The sequence below is a fragment of the Alligator sinensis genome, unplaced genomic scaffold, assembly GCF_000455745.1.
Source record: "Alligator sinensis unplaced genomic scaffold, ASM45574v1 scaffold524_1, whole genome shotgun sequence".
NCBI lineage: Eukaryota > Metazoa > Chordata > Crocodylia > Alligatoridae > Alligator > Alligator sinensis.
In genome coordinates this window covers 192,900-216,766 of record NW_005842747.1, presented here as the reverse complement: position 1 = coordinate 216,766, position 23,867 = coordinate 192,900, and the positions used below count along the sequence as shown (strand labels likewise).

At 52.6% G+C, this 23,867-nt stretch overlaps 1 protein-coding gene and 1 pseudogene across 2 annotated transcripts; both read right to left on the bottom strand.

The window, feature by feature from the left end:
• Window positions 1-982: 982 nt before the first annotated feature.
• On the bottom strand, window positions 983-9,483 carry LOC102385868. 2 transcript variants are annotated; one of them, XM_006034543.3, is made up of 7 exons: window positions 9,286-9,483; window positions 7,641-7,727; window positions 5,406-5,534; window positions 4,304-4,423; window positions 3,634-3,744; window positions 2,521-2,601; window positions 983-1,519 (listed from the first exon to the last, which is right to left on the bottom strand). In XM_006034543.3, exons 1-7 carry the CDS (start codon window positions 9,391-9,393, stop codon window positions 1,325-1,327), a joined length of 831 nt encoding a protein of 276 aa, XP_006034605.1. In that variant the 5' UTR covers window positions 9,394-9,483; the 3' UTR covers window positions 983-1,324. The 2 variants fall into 2 exon arrangements, with proteins under 2 accessions (XP_006034605.1, XP_014380614.1); XM_014525128.2 differs by lacking the exon at window positions 5,406-5,534.
• A 10,623-nt stretch (window positions 9,484-20,106) lies between these two features.
• LOC102368814 overlaps window positions 20,107-23,867 on the bottom strand; it is a 25,980-nt pseudogene continuing 22,219 nt past the window's right edge.

Below are 23,867 nucleotides of genomic sequence, written 5' to 3'. Positions count from 1 at the left end.
TCTGCAACACCAAACACAGCCTCACTCACTAACAAAAAGACCCCGACACTGCCAAGCCCCCACCCAGGGGAGCTCCATGGACCTCACTGGGAACTAATGGGACCCTTGGCACATGGCTCCTTTTGATCGGCCGATGTAGGAGTTTTGGTCTGGCTAGGCTGTGGTCATGCTAGGCTGTAGTAAAGCGAAGGCAATGCAAAGGACCATGGGAGGTGCAGGCTTCATTGACCGCTACATGTCCTGATAAAAAATGCAGTGAGCAAAAACACACTGATTCACAGCAAGAAACCGGAGCTGAGCAACTTGAGGAGTCATCAGCCAGGAGCATGCTTTCCTCTCCTCTATGTCTCTTGTCTGTAGAGCTTGGTCCATCATCTGCTGGTCCTTTATCAGCTGCTTCCTGCAGCCCTTTCCACGGGAAACACAAATAACTGCTGCCCCGGTGTTTGCACGGGCTCGGCATCACTAAGGAGTGGCGGTGCTCCTGTCACTAGTCACAGAACGGTACTAGCTGTGAGGCTGCAAAACCCACCTCGCTCTCCCAACCCTCCTTTCCGCCCCAGTACTCCAGTAACCATTTCCTCAGCTCCAACAGGCCACCAGCACAGCAAAGGCCAGTCTGTGGGACGCAGAGTCCTGGGCAGAGGCAGCCCATGCTAGCTGCCACGGTGGTCTGGTGACACGGGCACCTGGTCCACCCAGAGCAGCGGTTCAATCTGCCACCACGTGCACGTGGTCTTGCGGGTCGAGGAGGAACATGGGAGCATTGCAGGGTGCAAGCCCAGATTCCCCCTGACCTGCGGTCTCTGGCCACCTCTTCCCTGCCATCAATGCTGGGGATAACTGAGGACACAGGGAGCCGTGGCCAGGCCCAGCCGGGAGCGCTGCACCGGGTTGCATGGAGCAGCGCGTGTGCTGGCACTCTCAGGTCAGTCCACCCCCACACCCAGACCATGCACACTCACCCGATGGGCTTGGCTCTTTCTCAACCTGATTTTATTGATGTGGCTTTGCAAAGCGCGGAGGATTAGCCTCGAGCACCAGACAGCAGCAAGTCTGGTCCCCGGGCCCCGGCACGGCTGTGCCCTCCTGCCTGCTGCGGTGAGGAACAAGGCAGGGGGGAGGCTGGCAGGACTCAGACAAAGATATTTGCTTCTGCTCCATCTCATGCCAGGAAACCAGGGCACGTCTGGAAGGGAATCTGGTTTCCTTTTTAACTGAGCTCCGAAGCTCAGCAGGTAGGGGAAGGCTCCTGTTTGGGCTGCTCCCTAGCTGCCCCGTGGGAGACCCAGAGGCCTCGGTGGCAGGGCAGGAAGGGCAGTGATTAATGTTTGCTCGACCCCTGGCCCTCCTTCTCATCGGGGGCAGCCGGGGGGCTTCGCAGCATGAGGTTGGAGTAGCAGCCAGCGCAGTAGCTTGCCACTTTCTCCCGCGCCTTGGCCTTGCGCTTCCCCGCTGCAGGCCACCGGTCCTCCTTCCTGGCCCTGGCGCTCAGCAGCCCCTCTGCAGAGGTCTCTGCCTGCAGGGAGATGGAGAGGGGTGAGCTGTGGGGCCGTGGCACCTGCCCCTCACTGCATGCTGGGGCAGGATGGGGCGGGCAACAGCCTACAGCATTGGGACGTGGCACTTGGTGGGGAGGAAGCGGGTAGAGGCAGGTGGCAGGCACGTGAGCCTGGAGCCAGGCACTCTTGGCTTCTCACCTGGGCTCTACAGCATGACCTGTAACTCCTCCGTGCCTCAGTTTCCCCAGATGTCTCCCCACCCTTCCCAGAAACGGGCTCAGTGGCTATTCTTGGACAGTCTTAACCCTAAAAAGCTCTAACCAGCGCCATGTTTACACTGCTACCTAGGGTTAGCCTCAAGCCCAGCGGCAATGCAAACCTGAAAGCTGAATCTCTGGCTGTGGTCCATCCCGGCCCCCTAAATCTGCCGTGAGCTTGCGACTCACCAGGAGCTGGTGGCAAGGTGTCTGGCAACAGCCACCTCCCAGCTCCCTGTTCCCAGGTCCAGCCCGTCTGCACCACCCTTCCTCCTCGGCGGCCACAATGGCACGTGTGCGAGTCTCACTAATAGCAGAGGGTCACGGCCAGCTGTGAGCTAAGGAGCTGCTCCTAGTGATGCCATCAGTGTGGCCTAGTGATGCTCCTGGTGCAGGAGGATGATGTGGGGAGGAAGACAACTGTGCCCCACTGGGAAGTGGAGGGGGAGCCAGCATGAGTGGGGCAGGAACTGGTGGGGCAGGAGGGCTATGGTGGAGGGCAGGGGCTGGCTGGCTATCAGTGGGGGGGAGGGAGTCAGGATATGGGCAAGCACGGAGCCAACTCCTGTCCCCTTCCAGCATTTCCCTTGAGTCTGTCCTCAGTCCCTCTCCCCGGGCCCGTTCTCCGGCTGCCCGGCCGGGCTTGCCAAGAGCAGCCAGTGCATCAGGTCTTTTCTGATGCCCTCAATAAGGGACGGGGTTTCTTTGCCCGCTGGTTATTCTGCGGCTTGAGCTCCCACCCGCCTTGCCTCTCACCGTACCGAGCCTCTCACGGAGGATTCGGGTTTTCTCGTGGGTCTGGGTCGCTGAGACGTCTGCACATCTCTCCTCTGGCGCTGGTCCTACAGGGAGAGAGAGACGCGCTGTGACCTGGGCTGGTCACATACTTTCCCTGCAAGAGAAGGATTTTCTGATATTGGCCACGTCTCCACAGACCCTCACCCGATCCTTGAGTCGTGTTGTGACAGCCCTGAGCCCCCTCACAGAGCGCCGGTGGGTCACTTAGGAGGCGGCTCTTTCATTTTGCCTCATGAGAGCCCTAAAATCCTAGAAAACCAGAGCTGGAAGAGGCCAATAGAGGCCATTCAGTCCAGCTCACCTGCTGCTCAGGACAGGATTATCCCTGTCCACCCATCCCAGGCAGCGATGGAGACTACATCTACGACCTCTCTCGGTGTCTGGCCCAGTGCTGAACCACCCTCCGAGTGAGAAAGCTCTTCCCATCTCTAACCAAAACCTTCCCTTGTTGACAAGTTAGCCCACTATTTCTTGTGACCCCTGTGGACACCTTCCTTGTATTGTCTGCCTCATCTCCCTTTCCGAACAGAACAGGTTTGGGTGGGGGGCATGTCGTATGGGTTTTCTAGTCCTCCCCATAGGAGAAATCCCTCGTCGTAAGTGAGAAACACCCAGAGCTTTCTGGTGGAGACGTGAAGGATCCTGTAAGGGTATTCATTGACTCCTCTGCTCCCATAAACAGCAGGACTCGTTGTGCCCTGTGCTAATTATTAACCTTGGCTTCATGTGGGTCAATATTGACAGTGCATTGCCAGTCAATACGTTCTGAAGGTCACCTCTGCTGAAGTCCCGGGGCAGATTCAGGTGCGAGTCACCAAGGTGCAAGCTGAGAAACTCTGCCACATGCTGCAGAGCGGCAGTGGGGTCCCCAAAGCAGCTTTTGTGCAGAGGCATGGGTGCAGGGGTGGCTGTCACATAGACAACCGGTCCTGGCATGCAGTGCTCTATCTATCCCATTGCCGCGACCAGGCAGTATGGTTAGGAACCCCTGGAGAGTCTCCAGCTGTCGTGGGGTGACCCTGGGGGTGACACTCACCCCACGCCGGGCCTCTGCATGTCCCCACCCCGCATCTTACCTTGGGGGTGCTCAGGGGGCCGTAGCAGCCGGAGCAGGGGACATGGGATCCGAGACCGGTTGGCTTTGCCCTCGTCACCTCCCTCCTGACTTTCAACGGGAGGTTGCGCTTCTGTGGAAGGAGAGCAGCGGAGCTGGGCCTCGGTCACGCGGCTCACGTCCTGCCTGCGAGGAGCCCTTGATGGGGGACCCACCTCTCCCCGGGTGCCCTGCAGCCTCGCACCCAGACCCAAAGCGTCCTGCTGGGTCGTCTCCAGGGTGCTGGCAGGTGAGACGTACCACACTCGTGCAGCACAGAGAACAGGGTGGAGGAGGGGGGTCCTATAGCGGGGCTGTAAGGCCCTATGGGAGCCAGCAGCAAGTGCAGCCCCCAAGCCCCCAGCATAGACGCGTGAGTGTTTCCTCCGAGTGTCTCTGACGTGCCCCTAGCCAGTGTCCACTCTCTTGCCTGCGCAGCCCCAGGCTGGGGTGCTCAGGGGGTGCCCGCGCCCTTCCTGCCGAGACACCCACCCTCCCAGGAGCACCCCTTCCCCTCTCCCTGCATCGCTGACCCAGCTTCCCCAGGGCTCCGGGTGCGTGTGCTCCCTCTGCACCCGATCACGCAGGGAAGGGGCTTCGCTGCTCTGTTCTGGAGTCACGGCCCCCTCCTCCCGCCCCAGCACCAGCTGTACCTGGAGGCACTCGGCAGGTTTCAAGCTGAACATATGCGTGGAGCCGGGCCTGAATGGCTTTCTGGTGGGTTTGGGTTTCCAACTCTCATCGAGTCCCCTCCTCTGTCTATGTAGTTCCCCCTGAAGCTCCAGAAAGAAACAATTAGAGACCTTGCTCCACCCGGTGACACTAGGGCTCAGGGGTGAGGGTTGGGTGCTTGGAGAGCGGTGGGTTCATGAAGTCTGTTTGTGCATCAGTAGTGACACCTCTCTCCTCTGGCTAAACCCCTACACAGGGTTAATTATCAGTGAATCCAAGTCAGAATAGCAGGTTTTGAGACTCCAGAGGTTTCTGCTGCAGTCTGATGTGATTTAATACATTTATTAGTGACCTGGGTGCCAGAAGAGAGGGCTTCCCAATCTAGTTTGCAGATGGCACAAGGTTGGGAAGGACTGAAAAAATGATCCAGGTGTTGGAAGGCAGTTGTACGAGGAGAGCTTACGAAAACTGGGCACGATGAGCTTGCAGAAAAGGTCATTTTTCTGCAATAGGGCAGGGAGTGTGACAGAAATCTTTGCATATCTGGATGACTACCCTAAAGAAGAGGGAGAATAACTGTTGGCCTTTGCTGCAGAAGGCAGGATGTGAAACAGTGGCTTCGAACTGCAGCAGTGTAGATTTAGGGGAAAATGCCTTGCTGTTTGGGTCTCTGCAGGCTTTCAGGAGGTGGCTGCGCATGCTTTGAACAGGATAGGGTAGCAGTAGCTTTCATGCAAGGTGGGAGCAGTGAGATGGCTTTTGGGGTCCCTTCCAAGCAGATGCTCCTATGAGAGGTTACGTTGTGGGGTGATGGCTATGGGGTGGGGCTGTCTCTGCTCTGTCCTTCTGCTATGCCAGCCTGGGCAGTACCAGGCTAAGAACTGGCAGCAGAAGGGTTTGAAGCACAGCTGACTCCCCCGTGCCCTTCCTCTCAAGACACCACCCCATCCCCTGTCCCGCTGCACGTGCTGTAGCTCCCAAGTGGGCCAGGCATTGGGCACTGCCACTCTCTCTGCACCCAGCACGCAGGGAAGGGGCTTCAACGCATGCTTATTCTGGCACTTGCCATTTCCTCCCGCTCACCTCCTGCTGTGTGTTGAGGGGCTTAGTAGTCTTCTGAATGAAAGGGGTAAAGCGGCCATGACTGCTCGTCCTATTAGTGGATACAGCTGCATAGAGCGTCCTCCTCTTTCGGACCGTGGCCTCTGAATCCTGCAGATGGAGACCATTGGAGACTGGACAGTCACCTCACTGGGGTGGCTTGACCCCACTTGTCTTCCTGCCTAGCGCGGAGGGGCTGGACCCGATGATCTGCGAGGTCCCTTCCAGCCCCTAATAAACTATGAAACTATAAAACTGGAGACCCGTCTCGGTGCGGTCACAGGGTAACTGTGGGTGCAGGAGCAGCAGGGCTCTGGGGTGGGCTCATGGGGTGACCTTGAGCATCAGTGATAACACATCTCAGCCCTGCTCCCCTCCCATGCACCCTGTCCCGGCAGGAGCCCCCGCGCCCTCTCTGGGAGCACAGGCTCTGGCTGCACTGCAGGCTCAGACTGGAAGGCCGCTGGCCCCTCGGCTCTCCCTGCACGTTTCAGGTACAGAACAAGGTTTGCTGCCTGGTTGCTCATCTGGAGCTCACGGCTTTCTGTGCACCTGCTGTGCTGTACCTGGGGGTCCTCGGGGACTGGGGAAAGATCCTTGCTATAGAGGGAGTGACAAGAACCAACCGACCCCAATTCCTTGGGTTGTGGGCTGGGTCCGCACCATCCTTGCCTTTCCCTCCTGGCTGGCTGCTGAGCCTCTGGCCCCTGCAAAGGACGAGGGGTGCAGGCTGCTGCAGGGCAGATCCCTATGGCACCTCAGGGTCCCGAGGACAGCAAAGGGCACCTGGGAGTGGGGAGAGCTGGGGTGTAAGGACACCGTGGTGGGGTGGCTCTACATCGGCATCTACTTGTGGCATCTGTGCTGCAGTCTGCAATCCAGCCCCTGGTTTTAGGTCTGTGTGAGACCCACCATGTAGCTGAAAGCTAGTGCAGCTGCTGTGCAAAGATAGCAAAGGGAGGCCTCACACTTCCCAAAGGAGGCACAACAGTCCAGGAGAGCCCTGATCTCGACAACAGGTCTGACCCGGACGGAAACCCCTGTAGGGAGGAGACTCCAGGAGGAATTCTCCGGTGCCTCTGAGCCTACCTTCACTAGTATTTATTTGCTTTGTATGTATTTCATTCCTATGCCGCCCTTCCCAACCAGGGCTTAGGGCGGCTTGCAATAAGAAAAGAGAGATCACTTACAAACAAGAGAGTGACAACAGAGCAAAACAACTGGAAAAGGAGCTAAAACATCCAGATAAGCAGAGACAGCCTGAACAACAGCTCATCCTAATTGTTTTGGTCAATGCCTGCCCACATAGGAAGTCCTTGTAGCATTTCTGAAAGTCATCCCAGCTCGGGTTCTGGCCAAGGACGTCCCAGAGCAGAGGGGCGACTGCAGAGAGGAGCCTCCCCTGTGTTTGCATCAAGCAAAAAATGATGCAATGAAGGGACGTGCCCGACCCAGGCGTGTGCAGCAGGGGAGCAAGCCTCTACCTGGGGAGTCCGCGATAACCCAGATGGAGCCTGGGCTGAGCCTGTCATGGGCCACTTCTGCCCTCTCCCGGTCCCTGCAGCTTAGGGCTGGAGAAGCCCAGTGGGGGCTTCGGGGGGGTTTCACAAATAGGCTGGGCAGATATCTGTCTGGGGTGGTTTAGGGCTGGGACTAGAGGGCCCTCAGCATCCTTTCCAACCTCAGGGTCTAGGCTTATCTAAGCAAAGCCACCCTGAGCCTGGTCCGAGTCCTGTGGGAGCTCTGCACAAGGATGGCTTGTGAAGGGCTCGCCGCTTAGGATGAAGCTTGGGGATGGCTGTCTCCTTGCCAGGCTGTTTCATTCTTACTCAGGTTTGCACTGGCACCAGTTCGGTGGTTGTGTGTTGTTCACTTGCACCTCAAGTCTCCCAGTTCCCAGACCCACATCTAGAGTATCCAGCTTCTTTCTCTAAAGCCCCTGCTATACATTACATATCTCACGCTATTAACTAGTGAACCGCGCACTAAAGTTAGACTGGCCACATCTGCAAATGAATTATCACAGGATACAAATGACTCTCCAGCTATAAAAAGAGCCAACCCGCTATAATGTTAGTGCTTGAAAATGTGTAACAACTCTCTAGCTGGTTTCTATCCAGCTTTCATCTGAAGGTGTAGCCGGGCCCTAATCATTTGACGGTCGACCCCATCTGAGGTGCACCCAGCACGTGGCTGCCTGCTCCATCCTCTACTCACCGGTCTCAGAATAGAAAAGCAGCCAGAACAGGGCCTTCTGGGTTTGTGTTTTTCCGTGCTGCTGAGGCCCAGCTGTGAACGTTGACCCTGGGGATAGAAAGAATTTGGCATGAGGGACGGGCCTCACCGTTATCACCAGAGACCAGCGTGAGCTCGTTAGTGCAGGGCGTTTGTCAGCCGTGAGCCTCTTGTCTGCAGACGAGATAAGACCGCCAAATGCTAAGGGGGTTGGGGAGCCTGCAGGGCTCGTCTTTGATTGTCCGGGTGGCGTGGGAGGTCAGGACAGTGTCCGAGGACTGTGCGCAGTGCCGGAGCAGGGGGATGAGACAGCGCTGAAACGGGGCTGGGGTGTTACTTTGCAAAACTGTCCAGGAGCTAAAGCGTGCCTGATCTCAGGACAGCAACAGGGGCAGGGTCCTGCAGGCCAGGACAGAGGTGTGTCAGCAGCAAACAAAACCTGCCAAGTGCAAACAGCTAAAGCCCCTTGGGGTGTGAGAAGGGGCTTGACCCCACTGCCTCCTCCCAAAGGCAGCACTTGGCTGAGTCCATGAAGAAAGGTTTGCCTGTTGCACAAGTTTGGCAATAGACCCATGCCCTGCAAACACCCGGCCACTGCCAAGGGTCACACAAATCTGTGAGCAGAGCCTCCCAGCCCACCTGGGATGGCCCTGGGTGGGGACAGGGCAAGGCTGAGCTTCAGCCAATCGCTGGTGAAGCACTGGACGGCCCACGATCTGGAAACCCAGTCAGCACCACCCTCCCTCGCCCAGCACCTCCGTCCCTCTGCGGCCTGGGTGGACATGCCGGGCAGCTTGCAACCTGGGAAGCCACTCACATAACGGGGAGCGGGATGGGGCCAAGCTGCAGATAAGAGGGCACTGTTTTGGGAGGGGCAGGGGTACTATCAGGCAGCCTAGGGAGGGGTGGAGAGGCGCCTTGTTTCCAAACAGGGCACCAGACAGTCCTCCCACTCCCTCCACTCTTCCCATAATCCTCTCACTGGCTGCAAACGTCCCCTCCGCTAAGAAAAACTCTGCTAGGCGCCTTCTCCCTGGCACCAACCTGTCTCAAGGTCACGCAGAAGCTGGGGAGCAAGTTGGGTTTGGTGATCTCTCGTATTGGACCCACGCTGTAGTCGGGAGCTCAGTTGCCAGTGAAGCCGTGGGGGAATGGCAGGAGGTTTCAGGCAGGCTTCCACAGGTCAGGAGAGATTTTGGGCACAGTTGCAGGCACCAAATGCCCTTCCCCAGGGCTGGGACATAAGGCAGTACAGCCTCAGATCAATACCAGGTGACAAACTTGGGGATAACCCCACTGCAGCAGCGGAAGTGGTCGCTGGGACAGGGACAAGGGCAGCAAACCCGTAGAGCAGAGAGGTGTCAGCAGAAGCAGAAACAGGACAGCACCCAGGCCAAGACCTGCAACGGGGGTAGGGGGCACGTGCAGCACTAGCCAGCTGATATCAGAGTAACAGGGGCACAGGGCTGACGGCACAGGCGCACTCGCACAAACACTGCAAGGAGCAGCTGGGGCTTCACCTTTTCTTCGTATCAAAGCACCCTGCTCCCTGTGCCTGGTTCAGTATGGAAAGAGCACCCACCCTCCTCCCTCTCTCTGCCCCGTCTCCCCCTCCCCACCCACAAACCTCCTCCTTGACTTCACCAGGCGTCACCGGGGCATCCCTCCGATCGGTGTCAGCCACCACCACAAAGACCAATGCAGCCGCCAGCCCCCATAGCAGCCAGGGCCTCATCCTGCAGCGCTGGGGGTGCAGGGAGAGTGGGGGGTGATCGTGAAGAGGAGCTCAGGCTTCTCCTGCGGTCTCGCGGGCTGCTGTCCTGGGGAATGACGACACTGCTTGTGCACCGCAGACCCCTGCGCAGACCTTGACTGCTGGCGTTAGCCCCCGGACATCACCGCAGGGCACGCCTCGGACTGTGCCTCTCGTTACACATTGACCTCCCACTCCTGATATGTGGCCAGATAGTCTGGCCTGCTAGAGAGATACAGGAGAGCTCTGCCAGCAGGAGATCCAGGGGGATTAGACTGAAAACCTGGCTGCTGTTAGAGGGGGTCAGGAAGGGAAATGGAGGCACAGGGTCCTGGGAGCAGGTGAAGCAGGGAGCCCTGGGGATCCCCCACCGTCCGAGTGAAGTGCTCCCCTCTCCCTCGAGGTGCCTGCCCAGGCCTCTTCCTGCAGCAATGACACAAGGATTGCTGCACGGAGGCCGCCGAACCTAGCTCAGCGCACGTCTCAGCCCTGGGCGGCCGGGAGTCGAACCCACGAGGTGAGCCGCAGGCAAGGTCCTGGAGGGTGTTGAACCTTTATGAGATGCCCAGGTCACCTTTACAGGCTTTTCTCTACAGCCAGGCATCCTAGAAACAGTCTTTTAAAAAACAAATGAACACTGAGATCCCTTCCTATTCCTGTGGCTCTGGATCCTACAGCTTTAATGAAGTCAGGATAAAGTCACAAGAGTTAACAACAGTACATTTGTTGCCAGGTCCAAACCCACCTTCACGCCAACACGCACAAGGAATCTCATGATAAATGGTGATGAAGGTGGGCAATAAGTTCAATGGCACAAGCACAGAGACCTTGTGCAAGTCATTTCACTTCAGGAGAGGACCCGTCAGCTCTGCCATAGCCTGCTCGAGATCTGAGACCTGGAGTTTAAGCACGGGTCAGGTTTGACACGGGTTTGCAGCACTGCCGGGTTGAGTCTGCTCAGCAAGAAGAGCTTAGCAATTTTATACGCAGCAGGTCAGCTCAGTGCATTTCAGAAAAGCAATGATCGATTCCCTGAGCTCAGATGCGAGAAGTAACAGGGTTTGGTGATATTTTAGGTCATAAAATTTCCCCTTGAAAATTTTCAAAAGCAGGTTGGACAGACACTGGGCTGGGATGGGTTAGTCAAAATGATCCTGCTTCACTAGATGGTCTCATGACATCCCTTCCAGCACTATTCTCCTATGATCTTTTATTGGACAAACTGTATAGTTGGGGGAGAAATTAAACAAGTTGTCAGGCACAAAGTGCCCTTCCTCAGGTCTTGGAAAGAAGCTGGTACAGTCTAAGTTAAATACCAGATAAAGCAATGCCTTGTATTTAAGTTGATTATGTAAATGAAACTAGTACTTAAATAAGTGGCAAAGGACTGTAAAAACACAGAATAAAAAGAATATAACAGAAGTAGTTGTAAGGCAAGGGACAGATTTCAACTCTTATTAGTCCAATAAATATCACCAAAATACCTTTTTTCTCCCTTATTTCCTGGACCATCGTGGAGAGCTCTCTAACCCTGAGCTCACATGGCTTTTTCCACAGGTTTTTAATAGTCATTGGAAACATCTCCCTTGTGGGGGCTAAAGATTGGATGTCTTTCAAAATATCTGCCCAAAGTCCTTAGCTAGTGCAAGAATTAGTGCAGGAGGTTGCCTAGACTGCATTGTGGGGAGGTCAAGCTAGATTACCTTAGTGGACCCTTCTAGCCTTAAAAATGTATTAATTTCCCCCATTCGCACATACAGGGCCAACAGCTGATGATGCTTCAGGACATACAGCACTTCATATGATCGTATGGACTTAATGTCCTCCATGCAGGTGGTGCGGTTACAAAGGTAAAGTCTTTGCCCGTGAAGAACCGCAGCTGAGTTCAAACCAGACACAAGAGTGGCCGTATGTCGAAGGTGTCTGGTGCCTTAGTACAGTGTTTCCCAACCTTTCCCAGCCCAAGGCACGCTTACATTAATACAAATTGTCATGGCCCACCTGTTAAGGTGTTCCCCATCCTCACACCTATTGCCGCTCGTTGTAGCTCATTGCCATGGCAATACTCCAGGGCACACCTATTCACTTCTGATGGCACACTGGTTAGGAAACACCGCCCTAATGCATCTGGGCTTTGCACAATACAGAACCAGGGCTTTGTGTCATCAGCTGAGGACCCCTTTGGAGGATGAGACTGCCATGCTGGGCAGTCGACTTTCCTGTGCAGGGTGAAGCGGCTCTCACAAAGTTTTGTGTTGCTTTGTGTTTGTCTGTCTGCAGGAGATCACAGTGTGCCTCTATCCGGGCCAGTGAAAGGCACTCCGATTCAGCTCCACAACCCCTGCCACGCAGGCAGGGAAGTGTTGTTACCCACGTATTTCTGACAGGGAAAGTGCGAATGAAGCAGCTAAGTGACTCACCCAAGGCCAGAGGGCAAGTCAGAGGCAGACCTGGAAATCCACTTAAAAGGCCACATTGACATGGATTTAATCTGGTTTGCACCCATAACAAGGTCTCACATCACAGAATCACCAGACTCAGGATTCACCTTGCTTTGTTCATGCAGGTTTGTTCTCAAATGCCACTGTCCTTCCAATTAGGAGAAAGCTTGTTTGGGAGCCCAGGGATATCCCAGGGTCAATGACGCCCTGGGTGCCAAACTGTCTGTGAGAGGCTAGGCACAGACACGAGTACCAGACAGCTAGGCTACGGGACTGCACACAGTGAGGAAGTGCAGGACTGATCACAGGACAGGGCAGGAGGTCCTGGCACCCCGAGCCCAGCATCCTGCTACAGCAGGGAACTGCACCATAACATCTGTAGACCCTGACAACACCCATCATAAAGGCAAGTCAGTTGCTCAGCCCCTAGCTCAGGGTTTAAAGGGAGCACAGTACTGAAGTTGAGCATGCATTTCTTGCTCCTGAGCTGTCTCCCTTCCCTGCAGGTCCCCCCTGCCCCATTACACTTCCTGCCGGGGTCACTGATGAGCCTCTCTTTTCTGTGAGTTCAGCTATACCTCCCTGCTGCTCAATCCCCTGCAAGGACCTCAGACATGGCTCGCCAGCCCCACCTGCTGCCGCTCTAACCAAAAGGAAGTATCGGCTCTTTGCAAGAAAATAGGCCTGCACCAAATGGAGTTGACTATTTAGATGGGTCTCAGCTGGCTCAGCAGCACCATGGTCCTGATCCAGAGCCCACTGACATCAAGGGAAGTGATTCTTCAGTGCTATGGAGGAGCACCGGTGAGGCCTCACTGTTGGCTACAAATGTCCAGCTCGGGATCCTTAAAATTCTGGTTTATTAGGCGGATTGAAACACTGTAATGAGTTAAATCGTAAACCTTGAGGCTGGTCCCCCCACCCCACACACACACACACACACAGTAGCAGGCTATAGAGTCAGGTATACCTATCCTACAAGCGCTGGAGTCTGTCGTTGAGGCTTCTTCCGGCGTGGTGTTATCCTCCAGAAGGGGGTCGCCGGCTGGTCCTTCTGGCTGGACAGGTCTGGTCGAGTTGGAGATCAAGAGGGCGCCACTGAGGGTCACTTTTCACTGCCTTTTATCTGTCCTTGGCAGACTTTGGTGACTCCCCAGTTTTCAGGTTTGCCCAATCCAGGGGTCGTTGACCCTCGTGGGACTTCCCCCCTCGGTGGCTACTGGACAGCATCTGTCAGCCCCAGGGGTCGTCCGCATGTACGTGCAGGTTTGGGAGTCCGTTGATGAATTTTGAATAGGGCTCTGGGAGCGGTTGATCTGGAGATATTCAGCCCAAAAGTTGGTCTCTGGCATTGATGAACTGAGGCCAGGGCTTCTAGCCCTTGATCAGTGACGTTTAGAGATTTCCCGGTTGTTACATTGTCTCCTATTGAGTTCTTCCATTGGTTGATCTGCAGTTTCCAGGTGTTAATTGCTGTCTGCTGCTACTGTGTTACACATTCAATCACTGATTCGCTCCTCTTTCAGGGGCCCGCCTGATACAGGGAAGAGTGGTTTGATTCCTGCCCTTGTTAACATTGTTACAATGTATAACTTACTTCTGAAACTAAACACATTCAGTTGAAAGCTGAAAGGTGAGGAGTATAAAATATAAGCTACAAATGCCATGGCACACAAATAGATAAAAATACCAAACTACAAGGGGAGATACAAAATGCGCACACACAAATTTTAAAACACAATTCTTTATCTTAAAGTGAAAGAGAGAGGAAGGAAGAAAAGGTAAAAAAAGAGAAACATATCCAAAGAGGGGAGAGCAAATGCAGGCAAGAGGAAAAGGGGGCTTTCTGCTACAATCACCTGGAGTACTCTGTCCGATTCGGGGCACCATCATTCACAAAGATGTAGGCAAAGTGAAAAGAATCCAGCATAAAGGGACAAAAATGATTAGAGGTTTTGGAAACACGACTTACAAAGAAAGGCAGAAAGAATTAGAGTTATTCAGTGTGGAGAAGAGAAGACGGAGGTGGGGAGTACCGCGACCAGTTTGGGGCACCATATGTCAGGAAAGATGTGGCCCAACGAGGGAAAGCCCAGCAGAGAAAAAGACAAGCAAACAGACCTAGAAAACATGACCTATGAAGAAAGACTGGATGCACAGTGTTTGTTTGATCTAGAGGAGCCAAGATATCATCATTCTTCAAAGGGGTAAAATTACTATATAGGGGAAGATTATAAATTATTCTGCATGACCACTGCAGATAGGACACAAAGTAAAAGGTTCAAATTGCAGCAATATGCACTGTCCAGTGTGGTTTCAGTACAGATGAACCCACTTTAGGATTACATGACTTCTTGAGCTCTCTTCCAGCCCTGCTTTCTATGATCTGGGGGGGGGACAGATCTAGGACATAAATGTCAAATAAAGTAAAGCAAAGCAATTGTTCGCTGGTGCCGATTTCTTCCAACATCATCTTTTAATGGGCAGTCAGACAAATAACGAGCTAAGCAACTTGACAGCACAGCTCCAACCTACCATGCAGCTCTGGGTAAAACAGACACGTGGCAGTATCATTCCAGCATCTGTATAACACAGAAAAGCACACACCTGCTCTAACTGGTCCAGGTTTGTGGACAGGGTGAGGCAGACCCATCCCATATAGTGAGATAATACAACAGCATTTGCATTATTTGGACTGCAGTCAGCTAGGCCCTGACTATCCTAGGTAGCACCGGTGCACTGTAATGGGGAAAAAACCAAACAGTGACCACATCACAATTAACAAAGGGGGAATAGGTCACAGCTGGGAATAATAGCCTTGAAAACAACAGGAAGGGTGAACACGTCCCCTTTCCCCTCTACTCACCACCACACCCAACCCAAGGAGAGAGTGTTGCTAAGAATGCAGGCTGGCATTTCCCTTTGTGCCCCACAGCCACGGAGCCACTTTTGCATTCAGCCACAAGATGTAGAGCAAACAACATCCTCTACACAGTCTCCCTGAAGTGCTCCAGGTTGTTTTGCAGCAGAAGAGACCGAGGGAAGCATCAACTAGAGTCCACCGGAAACCCACCCCACTCTGTAAGTTTGCAATACATTTTTCCAGCACCCAAAGAGCCCACGATGGGGCAAGTGACTGCAGCTGGGCTGCAGAAGGGAGCGGGTGACGTTGCTTCTGCTCTCCCAGCAGGTGCAGGGGGTGTCCCACTGTGAGGAGTGGAGTCCCGCATGGGTGGCCTGATGTCACACCAGGCTGTGCCTGAACCAGAAGGTCTTTTTGCATCCAGGCAGGAATACAGCTTCTCCCTCGCCTGTGCAGGTCCTTCCTTCGCCCAAAGCTCTTCTCGCACTCCTGGCACCCGTGAGAGATCTTTTCACAGAAAGGACCCTTCAGATTTCTTTTAAAAATCTTCCTCTTCTGGGACTCATCCCGGGCAGAGCATATGGGCACCTTCCCTCTGGCCAAGGCTCCCACCTTCCAAGAGGACTCTGGAGCCTTCCCAAAGCTCCCATCGTGTTCCTGTTGATGATCTGGCTCCTCGACTACAATTCTCCTCATCTGCTGCAACTTGCGCTGCCTCTGGTAGGTTCCTCCTTGCCTGCAAAAAGCATCCGTCCCTTCCAGAGGCATCCCTGGGGTCACCTGGTTTTGAGGCTTTTTATTCAAGGGCTGCTCCTCACTTCCAGTCATGTCCTCTGCCGAAATTCTCACTGGGTCTTCCCTCTCACCTCCTTTCTGCTTCTCTTTCATTTTCTCCTAAACCAGGACAAGAACCCAAGAACAGACCACAAACTGAACATCCAAGTCCAATGCATGGTCATGGGCCACTTCTGCCCTCTCCCAGTCCCTGCAGCTTAGGGCTGGAGAAGCCCAGTGGGGGCTTTGGGGGGGTTTCACAAATAGGCTGGGCAGATATCTGTCTGGGGTGGCTTAGGGCTGGGACTAGAGGGCCTTCAGCATCCTTTCCAACCTCAGGGTCTAGGCTTATCTAAGCAAAGCCACCCTGAGCCCCATCAATGGGCCCCATGAGAGCCCATTGAAATGAGCTGCTGAGGTCCTGAGGCAGGAGTCTGAAACAATGGGACATCTTCAGCCACAACAGTGTCAGACCACTTTATGCTAGAGTGGGCCAGGTAAGAAGTGCAACCCATTGGTGTCGTAATACAAGTGGAGAACTAGCTGTCTCACCCAACCACAGGCCAAGTCCTTTCTACTACCCAGTGACCTTAAATACTATGTATGTGGAAGGATTCCCTGGAGATGCTAGGAATAAAAACCAGCGGCAGCACTAAGTGGGGCTTCAGCTAACGTGGGTTGAAGATCTGGGCACCAATTAGAAAAAAAAATAGTTTCTCCATGAATGGAGGGGGGAAAGCAACAAGACAGCCCCTCCTGCAACTTGACTCACCTCAATCTCCCGGTACAACCCAAGGAAAGGTAGGGGTGTGTGTGTGTCTGTTGGGGTGGGGGATTCATAGCTTTGCAAAGCACCCACTCACAGCAATTATCTAGAAAGGAAGAGCTTTGGTGAAAGAAACACATTATCTAACCTTTCTCTTCTTGCTGCACCATATCCCCAATACTCCAACCAGTTTCCAGGTTACAATGGGGAGATTTCCTACCCAAGTGATGTGCAAATGTGCTCTCTCCAAGAGGCAGATCTCTAGGAAGCCTTATATAGCTCCAGATAACACCAAACCCCCAAAGGATGCTTGCAAGGGGGTTTAGTGGGTCATTTATTAGCAATCATTCAACTTACCCAAGAAGGCTACACAATTCAGCCCCAGAAGAGAGACTGACTTGTGCATCTAGCATATCCAGATGCTGACACAGACACCCCGAATAAACTAGCAGTAGGGTGAAGATGCCAAGCAGGTAAAATAGTAAGAGTCACAGGTGCCCCTGCCTTAACAGAAAGCAGGTGTAAAACAAGATGTTAAGGAAGTGGACTGATGGCCTCCATTCTTGGCTGCCTGCTAGGGGGAAGGGGCGAAGCAAAACCATAGCCGATGTTGCAGCTCTCCTGCAACCCTGCTGCATCCCCAGATCCCAAACCATGGGGCAAGAGCCAGATTTGGCCCCGCAGCCCCCTCTATCCCATGCAAGCCAAGCCACACAAGCTGCTAACCGTGTCAGGGCCCAGTTATATGAAATGGGGACACCTGCCCCCCCCCCAGATCCCCAAGGGCACATAGCAACCCCTGTCCTGAATGGAGGTAGACAGTGACCCACAGCAGCCCCCTCCCCACTGCCTGGAGAAATGGGATCAGGCTGAAGGGTTCCTGTGACCCCCTCAGGGCAATCTCTGAACCTAAGGACAATTTAGCTTGCCAGCACGAGATGCCACCATACCAGTGGCCTTGGCTTCACGTGTGACGTACATGCACGAGTGCTTTGCTGAATCAGGGTCTCTTCTTCAGACCAGCCATGAGGGAGGGAGCAAAGTCTTAGTCCCCACGTGGGGCCACCATTGCTCTTACTGTGCACACTCCTTTAACGACGCATTCACACCATTAGGGCCACAAATGGCAACTCCTTTCGGGCCACTGCTGCCTTCCCTACAACCATATGTAGCCAAGAAGAAAGTGAGGTGAAAATTAAGATTGGTGTATGCCGATCCCTTCCAAGATGTCCACCACCAAATCTCCTCCACGTCCGTCAGGCTGCCAGCACCTCTGGGCAGGAACCATGCTGCGTACTTCATCGCAAAATAATCAAAGAAAGCATATATATGCTATTATTTGCCTATAATAATGTGTGTTGGGCAGGTGAGCCTAATTTAGACCATATTTCTCTAAGCCGATGCTATTTGCCAGACTGAGTTCAAATTCGGTTTTGACTCCTTGAGGCAGGGACCATGTCTTTTTTCCAGTATTGAACAAATAAAAAAAGTACACTGTTCACACTCAGTAAATAGTAAAGACCACTGCATTTGGGAACAAACAAAACAAAATGTTGCAGAGAGGTTAACGATAAATATGTGAAATAAGCAGAACACTCCTGGTCACCCAGTCATTTTAATCCTTTAAATTAAATTACATTTTAAATTAATCTTAGAGAATACTCAGGCAAAAAGAAACAAAACACAAAAACAATAATGTGGAGCAGCTGTGATCCAACACACAATCCCAAAGGTATTGTAACTCAAAGTGCCCTGGCCAAAAAGAGTCTGTAGTCCTAGAACATACATATATATATGTGAAATCACATTAAAAAAATAATATTACACTGAAAGTATGCTCAGGTTGCAAAGTCCAGTATTTAAAAACCTAACACATGGCAGAGCTATTGTATCCTGTGCAGCTTTAATTCAAACTCCACTGCATGCCAGTCGGCCTGTGGCTTGGCCAAATGTGAGTGTTTTTTGGAGGAACAGTAAAAGGCACATCCATGACTATCTCCCTACCAGTTTCCAAGTCCCTGCTCCAAAGTATGGAGGCCCAAAAGCTTCTAACTTGAATTGGCTATGCAAGTTTTGTTTTTTAAATATGGGCAAAGCAAAGCCTTTTCCCTAAATCTCATTCTTGAATGAAATTTCATTCTTGAAATTCTCAGATTTATTTTTTCTGCAACTTTCCCCAAATACTAGTCTAAGGCAGATACCCAGTATTAAAAAAAAAAACATTAGCCTAGATGGTTAACATCTGATAAAGATATAAGCAACTGATAACAGAGCCTTATAATGGAAAGGACTTATAAAAATCTGTTTATGTGCAGTGTAAAAAGCTCCAATTCATTCTGACTTTACATTGCAACTTGGGAATTGTGATGCTGAATCAAATGGGGGATCACAGAATCACAGAGGATGAGGGTTGGAAGGGACCTCAGGTCACAACCCCTGCTCCAAGCAGGACCAGCCCCAACTACATCATCCCAGGCAGGGCTTTGTCTACCTGGGTCTTCAACACCTGCAAGGCTGGAGAGTGCACCACCTCTCTGGGTAACCTGTTCCAGCGCTTCACCACCCTCCTGGTGAGAAAGTTTTTCCTAATATCCAACCTCAACTTCCCTTGCTGCAGCTTGAGCCCATTGCTCCTTGTCCTGTCATCTGCCCCCACTGAGACCAGTCCAGCTCCATCCTCTTTGCAGCCCCCCGGCAGGGAGGTGAAGGCTGCTATTCAATCCCCCTTAGTCTTCTCTTCTGCAGAATAAATCAGCCCAGTTCCCTCAGCCTCTCCTCACCAGTCCTGTCCCCCAGCCCCACAACCATTTTCATTGCCCTCCGCTGGACTCTCTCCAGTTTGTCCACATCCTTTCTGTAGTGGGGGCCTACAACTGGACCCAGGACTCCAGATGTGGCCTCCCCAGTGCAGAATGAGAGGAAGGTTCCCGGCCTTTGTCCTGCGGCCACCCCCCCTGCCAATGCAGCCCAGGATGCCGGTAGCCTTCTTGGCACCAAGGGCACACTGCTGGCTCCTGTTCAGCTTCTGGTCCCCTGTCACCCCAGGTCCTTTTCTGCAGAGCTGCTGCACAGCCCATCAGTCCCCAGCCCGTCCTGGTGCATGGGATTGCTCCCTCCTAAGTGCAGGACTTTGCACTTGATCTTATTGGCCCTCATGAGATTTCTTTGGTCCAAACCTCCAATTTCTCGAGGTCCCTCTGAATCCTAGCCCTACCCTCCAGGATATCTGCTACTCCCCCCAGCTTGGATCCATATAGGTTGGTATCCTGGCTGCAGAAAAGTGGCCCGTACCTGCTTGCTCACCTGTCGTGAGCAGTAATCTTGTTTAAAACTGGGTCGATTACTTAGGCTTCTCAATGCCTGACGGACAATTATAGAGTGGAGATTCTCTGTGGAAGTTCACAGTTCTCGGTGGCCATAGGGGACAGGACTAGGACTAACAGCCTCAAGCTGCAACGGAGGACATTTAAGTTGGCGATAGAAGGAACTTTCTCACTATGAGGGTGGCCAGACATTAGGCTACCTAGAGCAGTCGTGGCATCTCCATCCTTGGAAATTTTCAAGAGCAGAATGAACAGACATCTAGCTGGGCTGGTTTAGTCAGGGATGATCCTGGTTTAAGCAGGGGACTGGCCAAGATGGCCTTGTGAGGTCCCTTCTAGCCCTACTTCCCCATCATCCTATGATCTAATGCCAGTATGAGTCATTCCTACATGGACTCACTATTTCACCGCATTGGGATGTAATATGATTCTAGAGAACAGCAACCATGCAAGAATTAACACACAGGGTTAAAAAAAAAAAAAAACCTGCTTCAAGCAGGTCACAAAATAATTGGGATTGCACAGGACTTGGGGGAGGAGGAATTAAAGACACGCACACACATGCACACAAATACCCACTGGAGAACTCTTAGTCTTAGGTCCTTTTCCAGTGTACGACTGTAGGTTTTGCAACTGCTTCTTAATACTCTCGTCCCACTGATAATAACCATATCTGAGCCCATGAAACGCCTTTTCTCTTAACACAGACTTGTTGCCATTTGGGCACCTGCACCTAATACTGTACCTGGGCGTGCACTTTGGGAAAACTGAGACACCCATCTCGTCATGCCCCATCAGGAGAGCCAGGAGTCCCTAGAGCCCCATGAGATCTAGGCCTTGTTATACAAGCACTCAGTGAAACAGTCCCGGCCTTGAAGAGCTTACAATCTGAACAGAAAAAGGTAAAGGGGTGTGTAGCAACACACCATGAGGAGAGAGGGTACCGGAGAATTAGGTCTCGCTGGAAAACACAATCAGGGAGCAGCCGGACTGATTTTTCTACACCTATATTAATCCAACACCAACAACTCAGTCTCTGCACGGCTTTTTCCTCCCTCAGTCTAAACTTCTGCTTCCAGTACCAGAGTGTTTAAAAGAAAAGGAGGTAGAGCAAAGTATGGCCAACTGTGTGATGGATTCATTCATGAAATTTAAGGCTAGAAGGAGCAAGCAGATGATCCAGTCTGACCTCCGATACCACACAGGTCGAAGGATTTCACTCCTGCACCGAATCCAATACCGTGCCCCTGTCGGCAGCGTTATCTGCCACGAAGACATCTAGTCTGGATCTGCAATCATCAGGAAAGAGAGATGCTGTAACTTCCCGTGGGGACTTGTGCCAATGGTTAATCAACCTTAGTGTTAACAGCTTGTACCGTATCCCTAATTTGAATGCAACAGGCTTCAGCTTCCAGTTGCTGGCTCTCGTTCAGCAGCTCTCCGATGAGTTAAAGAGCGTTTTAGCGCCTGACAGCCTGTCTCCACAGAGGGAGATTCCCCAAACAAAGGGTTTCCAAAAGCAACCCCAGTACAGTTACCTAACAGTCACTAGAGACCCGATACCTCCCACCCCCTATAAACTACTACCCACACACGCTTCACAATCTGCACATGCTGGGACCAGACCCTATTCACTCACCTGAGCCATTTATTAGCCACATGCAAAGCAAGTATGACTTAGATAAATGGCTTTCAAACTTCCTGGAGTCACAAAATCCTCTCATATCACTTCTCCCGCTGCAGAAACCCTGCCGAGGGCAGTGTGAGGTGACACAGAGCCAGGCAACCCCCCCACCATTACCCCTAGTCTCTTTGCAGAAGCCCTGGCAAGTCCTAAAATCCCACAGTTTTGCAGAACTTAGCTTGAAAGCCACTGAAGTCGTCTCTCCAGTCAGGAGCCTGGCCCCCCATGCTGGGCACTGGATACACACATACTATATCCCGGTCCCTGTCCCAAAAAGTTTAGAGTCTCACTTAGAGCAGCCACCATTTACCAGGTTGCCCAAGACAGAATAAGCAAGGCTCTAAGATAAAAATGGGTTATTCCTGGTTTGAACCTACAAAGAGCAGTGTGACGCCCCGTCTGAGAATAAGGAGACACAGGGCTGGAAACAGCCTCATCGATTCTATTCCCAGCTATCACCCCATCCAATTAAATAATCCTTTTCACAAACATATCCAGTTGCATCTTAAAAACAGGTAGACCTTTTGTCCCCGCTACTCCTAGCAGAGCCTCACTGCCCGGATAGTTAGAAACCTACTTATTTCTGGGCTACACTTGGCCATGGCCAGTTTATACCATTTATTTTTGTGCTAACATTATCTTTTAGTTTAAATAGCTCATTTCCCCAAGCTCTGAGGTTTACCTTCTCATCAGAGAAAGTAAACAGGTAAAGATCCGGTCCTCATCTGGTAAAGGTGGAGTACATAAGATCCTCCATCCAAGCCACCAAGCAGTCTGGGAGATGAGCAGAGTCCCAGCACCACTCAAGAGCTGGTAGGCTGAGACATTTCCAACAGGAGCTTATTTGGTTTCTAACAATCACAGGATGTGATTAAATTGTGTCACATCCAACAGTGCAATTAAATTGTGTCACATGCATCACATCCAATTGTTTTAGGGCAGGGGTGACCAAGATACGGTCCACGGAGCCATGCCACCCATCCCACAGGGCTCTCCCCGAGTCGTGACAATTCACCGCTGCCCCATGGGACCAGATGAGGAGGGCACCGGTGTGCTGGATGGCCTTTACAAGAGTTTGGAGAACGATCAGTAAATAGGTTTGAATAGTTTCCCTGCCGGCCAAAAGAAACCCCCACACTGACCAAGCTTTTGCCACCCATGAACTAAAAGAACAGCAGGATAATTCCTGGGACAGTCCCTGGATCTGTGCACTTGTGACACAAAACACCGATCCCACTGGGCACAAATCTCAATAGCATTTAAAATACTACCTAATGTCCAATGAACAAGGAGTTGGTGGGGGCCAGGAGTACCAGGGAAAGGGACCATGGGTACCTGGGCCGGATTCCTACATTTTTAAGTGCTTCAGCCAGGAGTGGGAAGCTGCTCTGTGGAAATCTAGATGACCATGCACACCAACTAATCCTTATTTATTCTCCCTCTCCCAGCCTATTTAAAGAACACTTGAAATGGCACAATTCATTGACTAAGTCAGCAGGGGCCCAGTCATCATTTCATCTCCTACAGCCAAATTCTGCTCAGACATAAGGAAGGGAGAGGGAAAAAGTCACAGTCAAACGGTGACCGGTGTCAGTTCAAACAGAATACGATGCTAATTCTGGAGTAACCACCAGCATTGCTTGGAAATTAATCTGGATTTACAAAAGATTTAACTAAGCAGAATTTGGCCCTAGCAGATCCTGAGTCAAGGGATGTCTTGTGTATCCCAATGCTGCCCCATTCATTGCATTAAGATTGCCCATCTCAGCTTTCCTAGCATGCCTGCCACCATCGTTTCTAAGCCCCATCCAGGTCAAGAGAGCTCGGCACAGTTGTGGGTCCCAGCTCAGGCACTGGCACAAACAAGGGCGAGTTTCCCCCCTGGTGTGAGCTGCTCCACAGGCGTGCACAGCGGGGCTGCAGCGTACCATGCACAGAGCTGGCTCCTGCAGGGGAGCAGCACAAGCGAGACCTGGCATGATGCCCGAGACAGAACAGACCCTGGCATAGGCAGGTGCAGCTCCCGTTGAAGCCACGGGGATTTGGGATCCTAGGAGGTGCTAGCCAAAGACAGCATCTGGGCAGGTGTTACCCACTCTCATGGCATAGATGGGACACTCCTCTTGTACATCCTCCAGCCCTGGCAGCGCACAATTGTCGCTCCGCTGCAGCAAAATGGAGCAACTCCTGAATTATGCCAGCCTGAAGGAGACCCGACCTGTATATCCAGTGCCAGTTACACTCAGTGGCCAATTGCACCTATTTCCTGATGGGCTCACACCCAAAAGGTGAGCTGCACCAGTGCCTCTATTGCACGCTTACTTCTGGCTGGACTGGGCCAAGCCAGCGGCCTTCAGCTTCTGTGCCGTGTGTGTCCTCTGGTGGGCAAGGAGGTTGGACATGTTGCTGAAGGCCTTGCCGCACTGGCCACAGGGGTACGGGCGCTCCCCGGTGTGGATGCGCTGGTGCTTGGTGAGGTCGTGCTTCATGCTGAAGCTCTTCCCGCAGTGGGTGCAAGAGTAAGGGCGCTCGCCAGTGTGCGTGCGCCAGTGTGTGTACAAGTTGGAGAGCTGCCGGAAGCCCTTCCCACAGTCGCTGCACACAT

Bases quoted from the DNA above. Each gene is read 5' to 3' on its own strand.
- LOC102385868 (XM_006034543.3), bottom strand. From the start codon at position 9,393: ATGAGGCCCTGGCTGCTATGGGGGCTGGCGGCTGCATTGGTCTTTGTG. The intron at 7,728-9,285 runs GTTTGTGGGTGG...TTCTATCCCCAG, and splicing joins CTGGTGAAGTCAAGGAGGAG to GGTCAACGTTCACAGCTGGG. The intron at 3,745-4,303 runs GTACAGCTGGTG...CTCCTTCCACAG, and splicing joins AACCTGCCGAGTGCCTCCAG to AAGCGCAACCTCCCGTTGAA.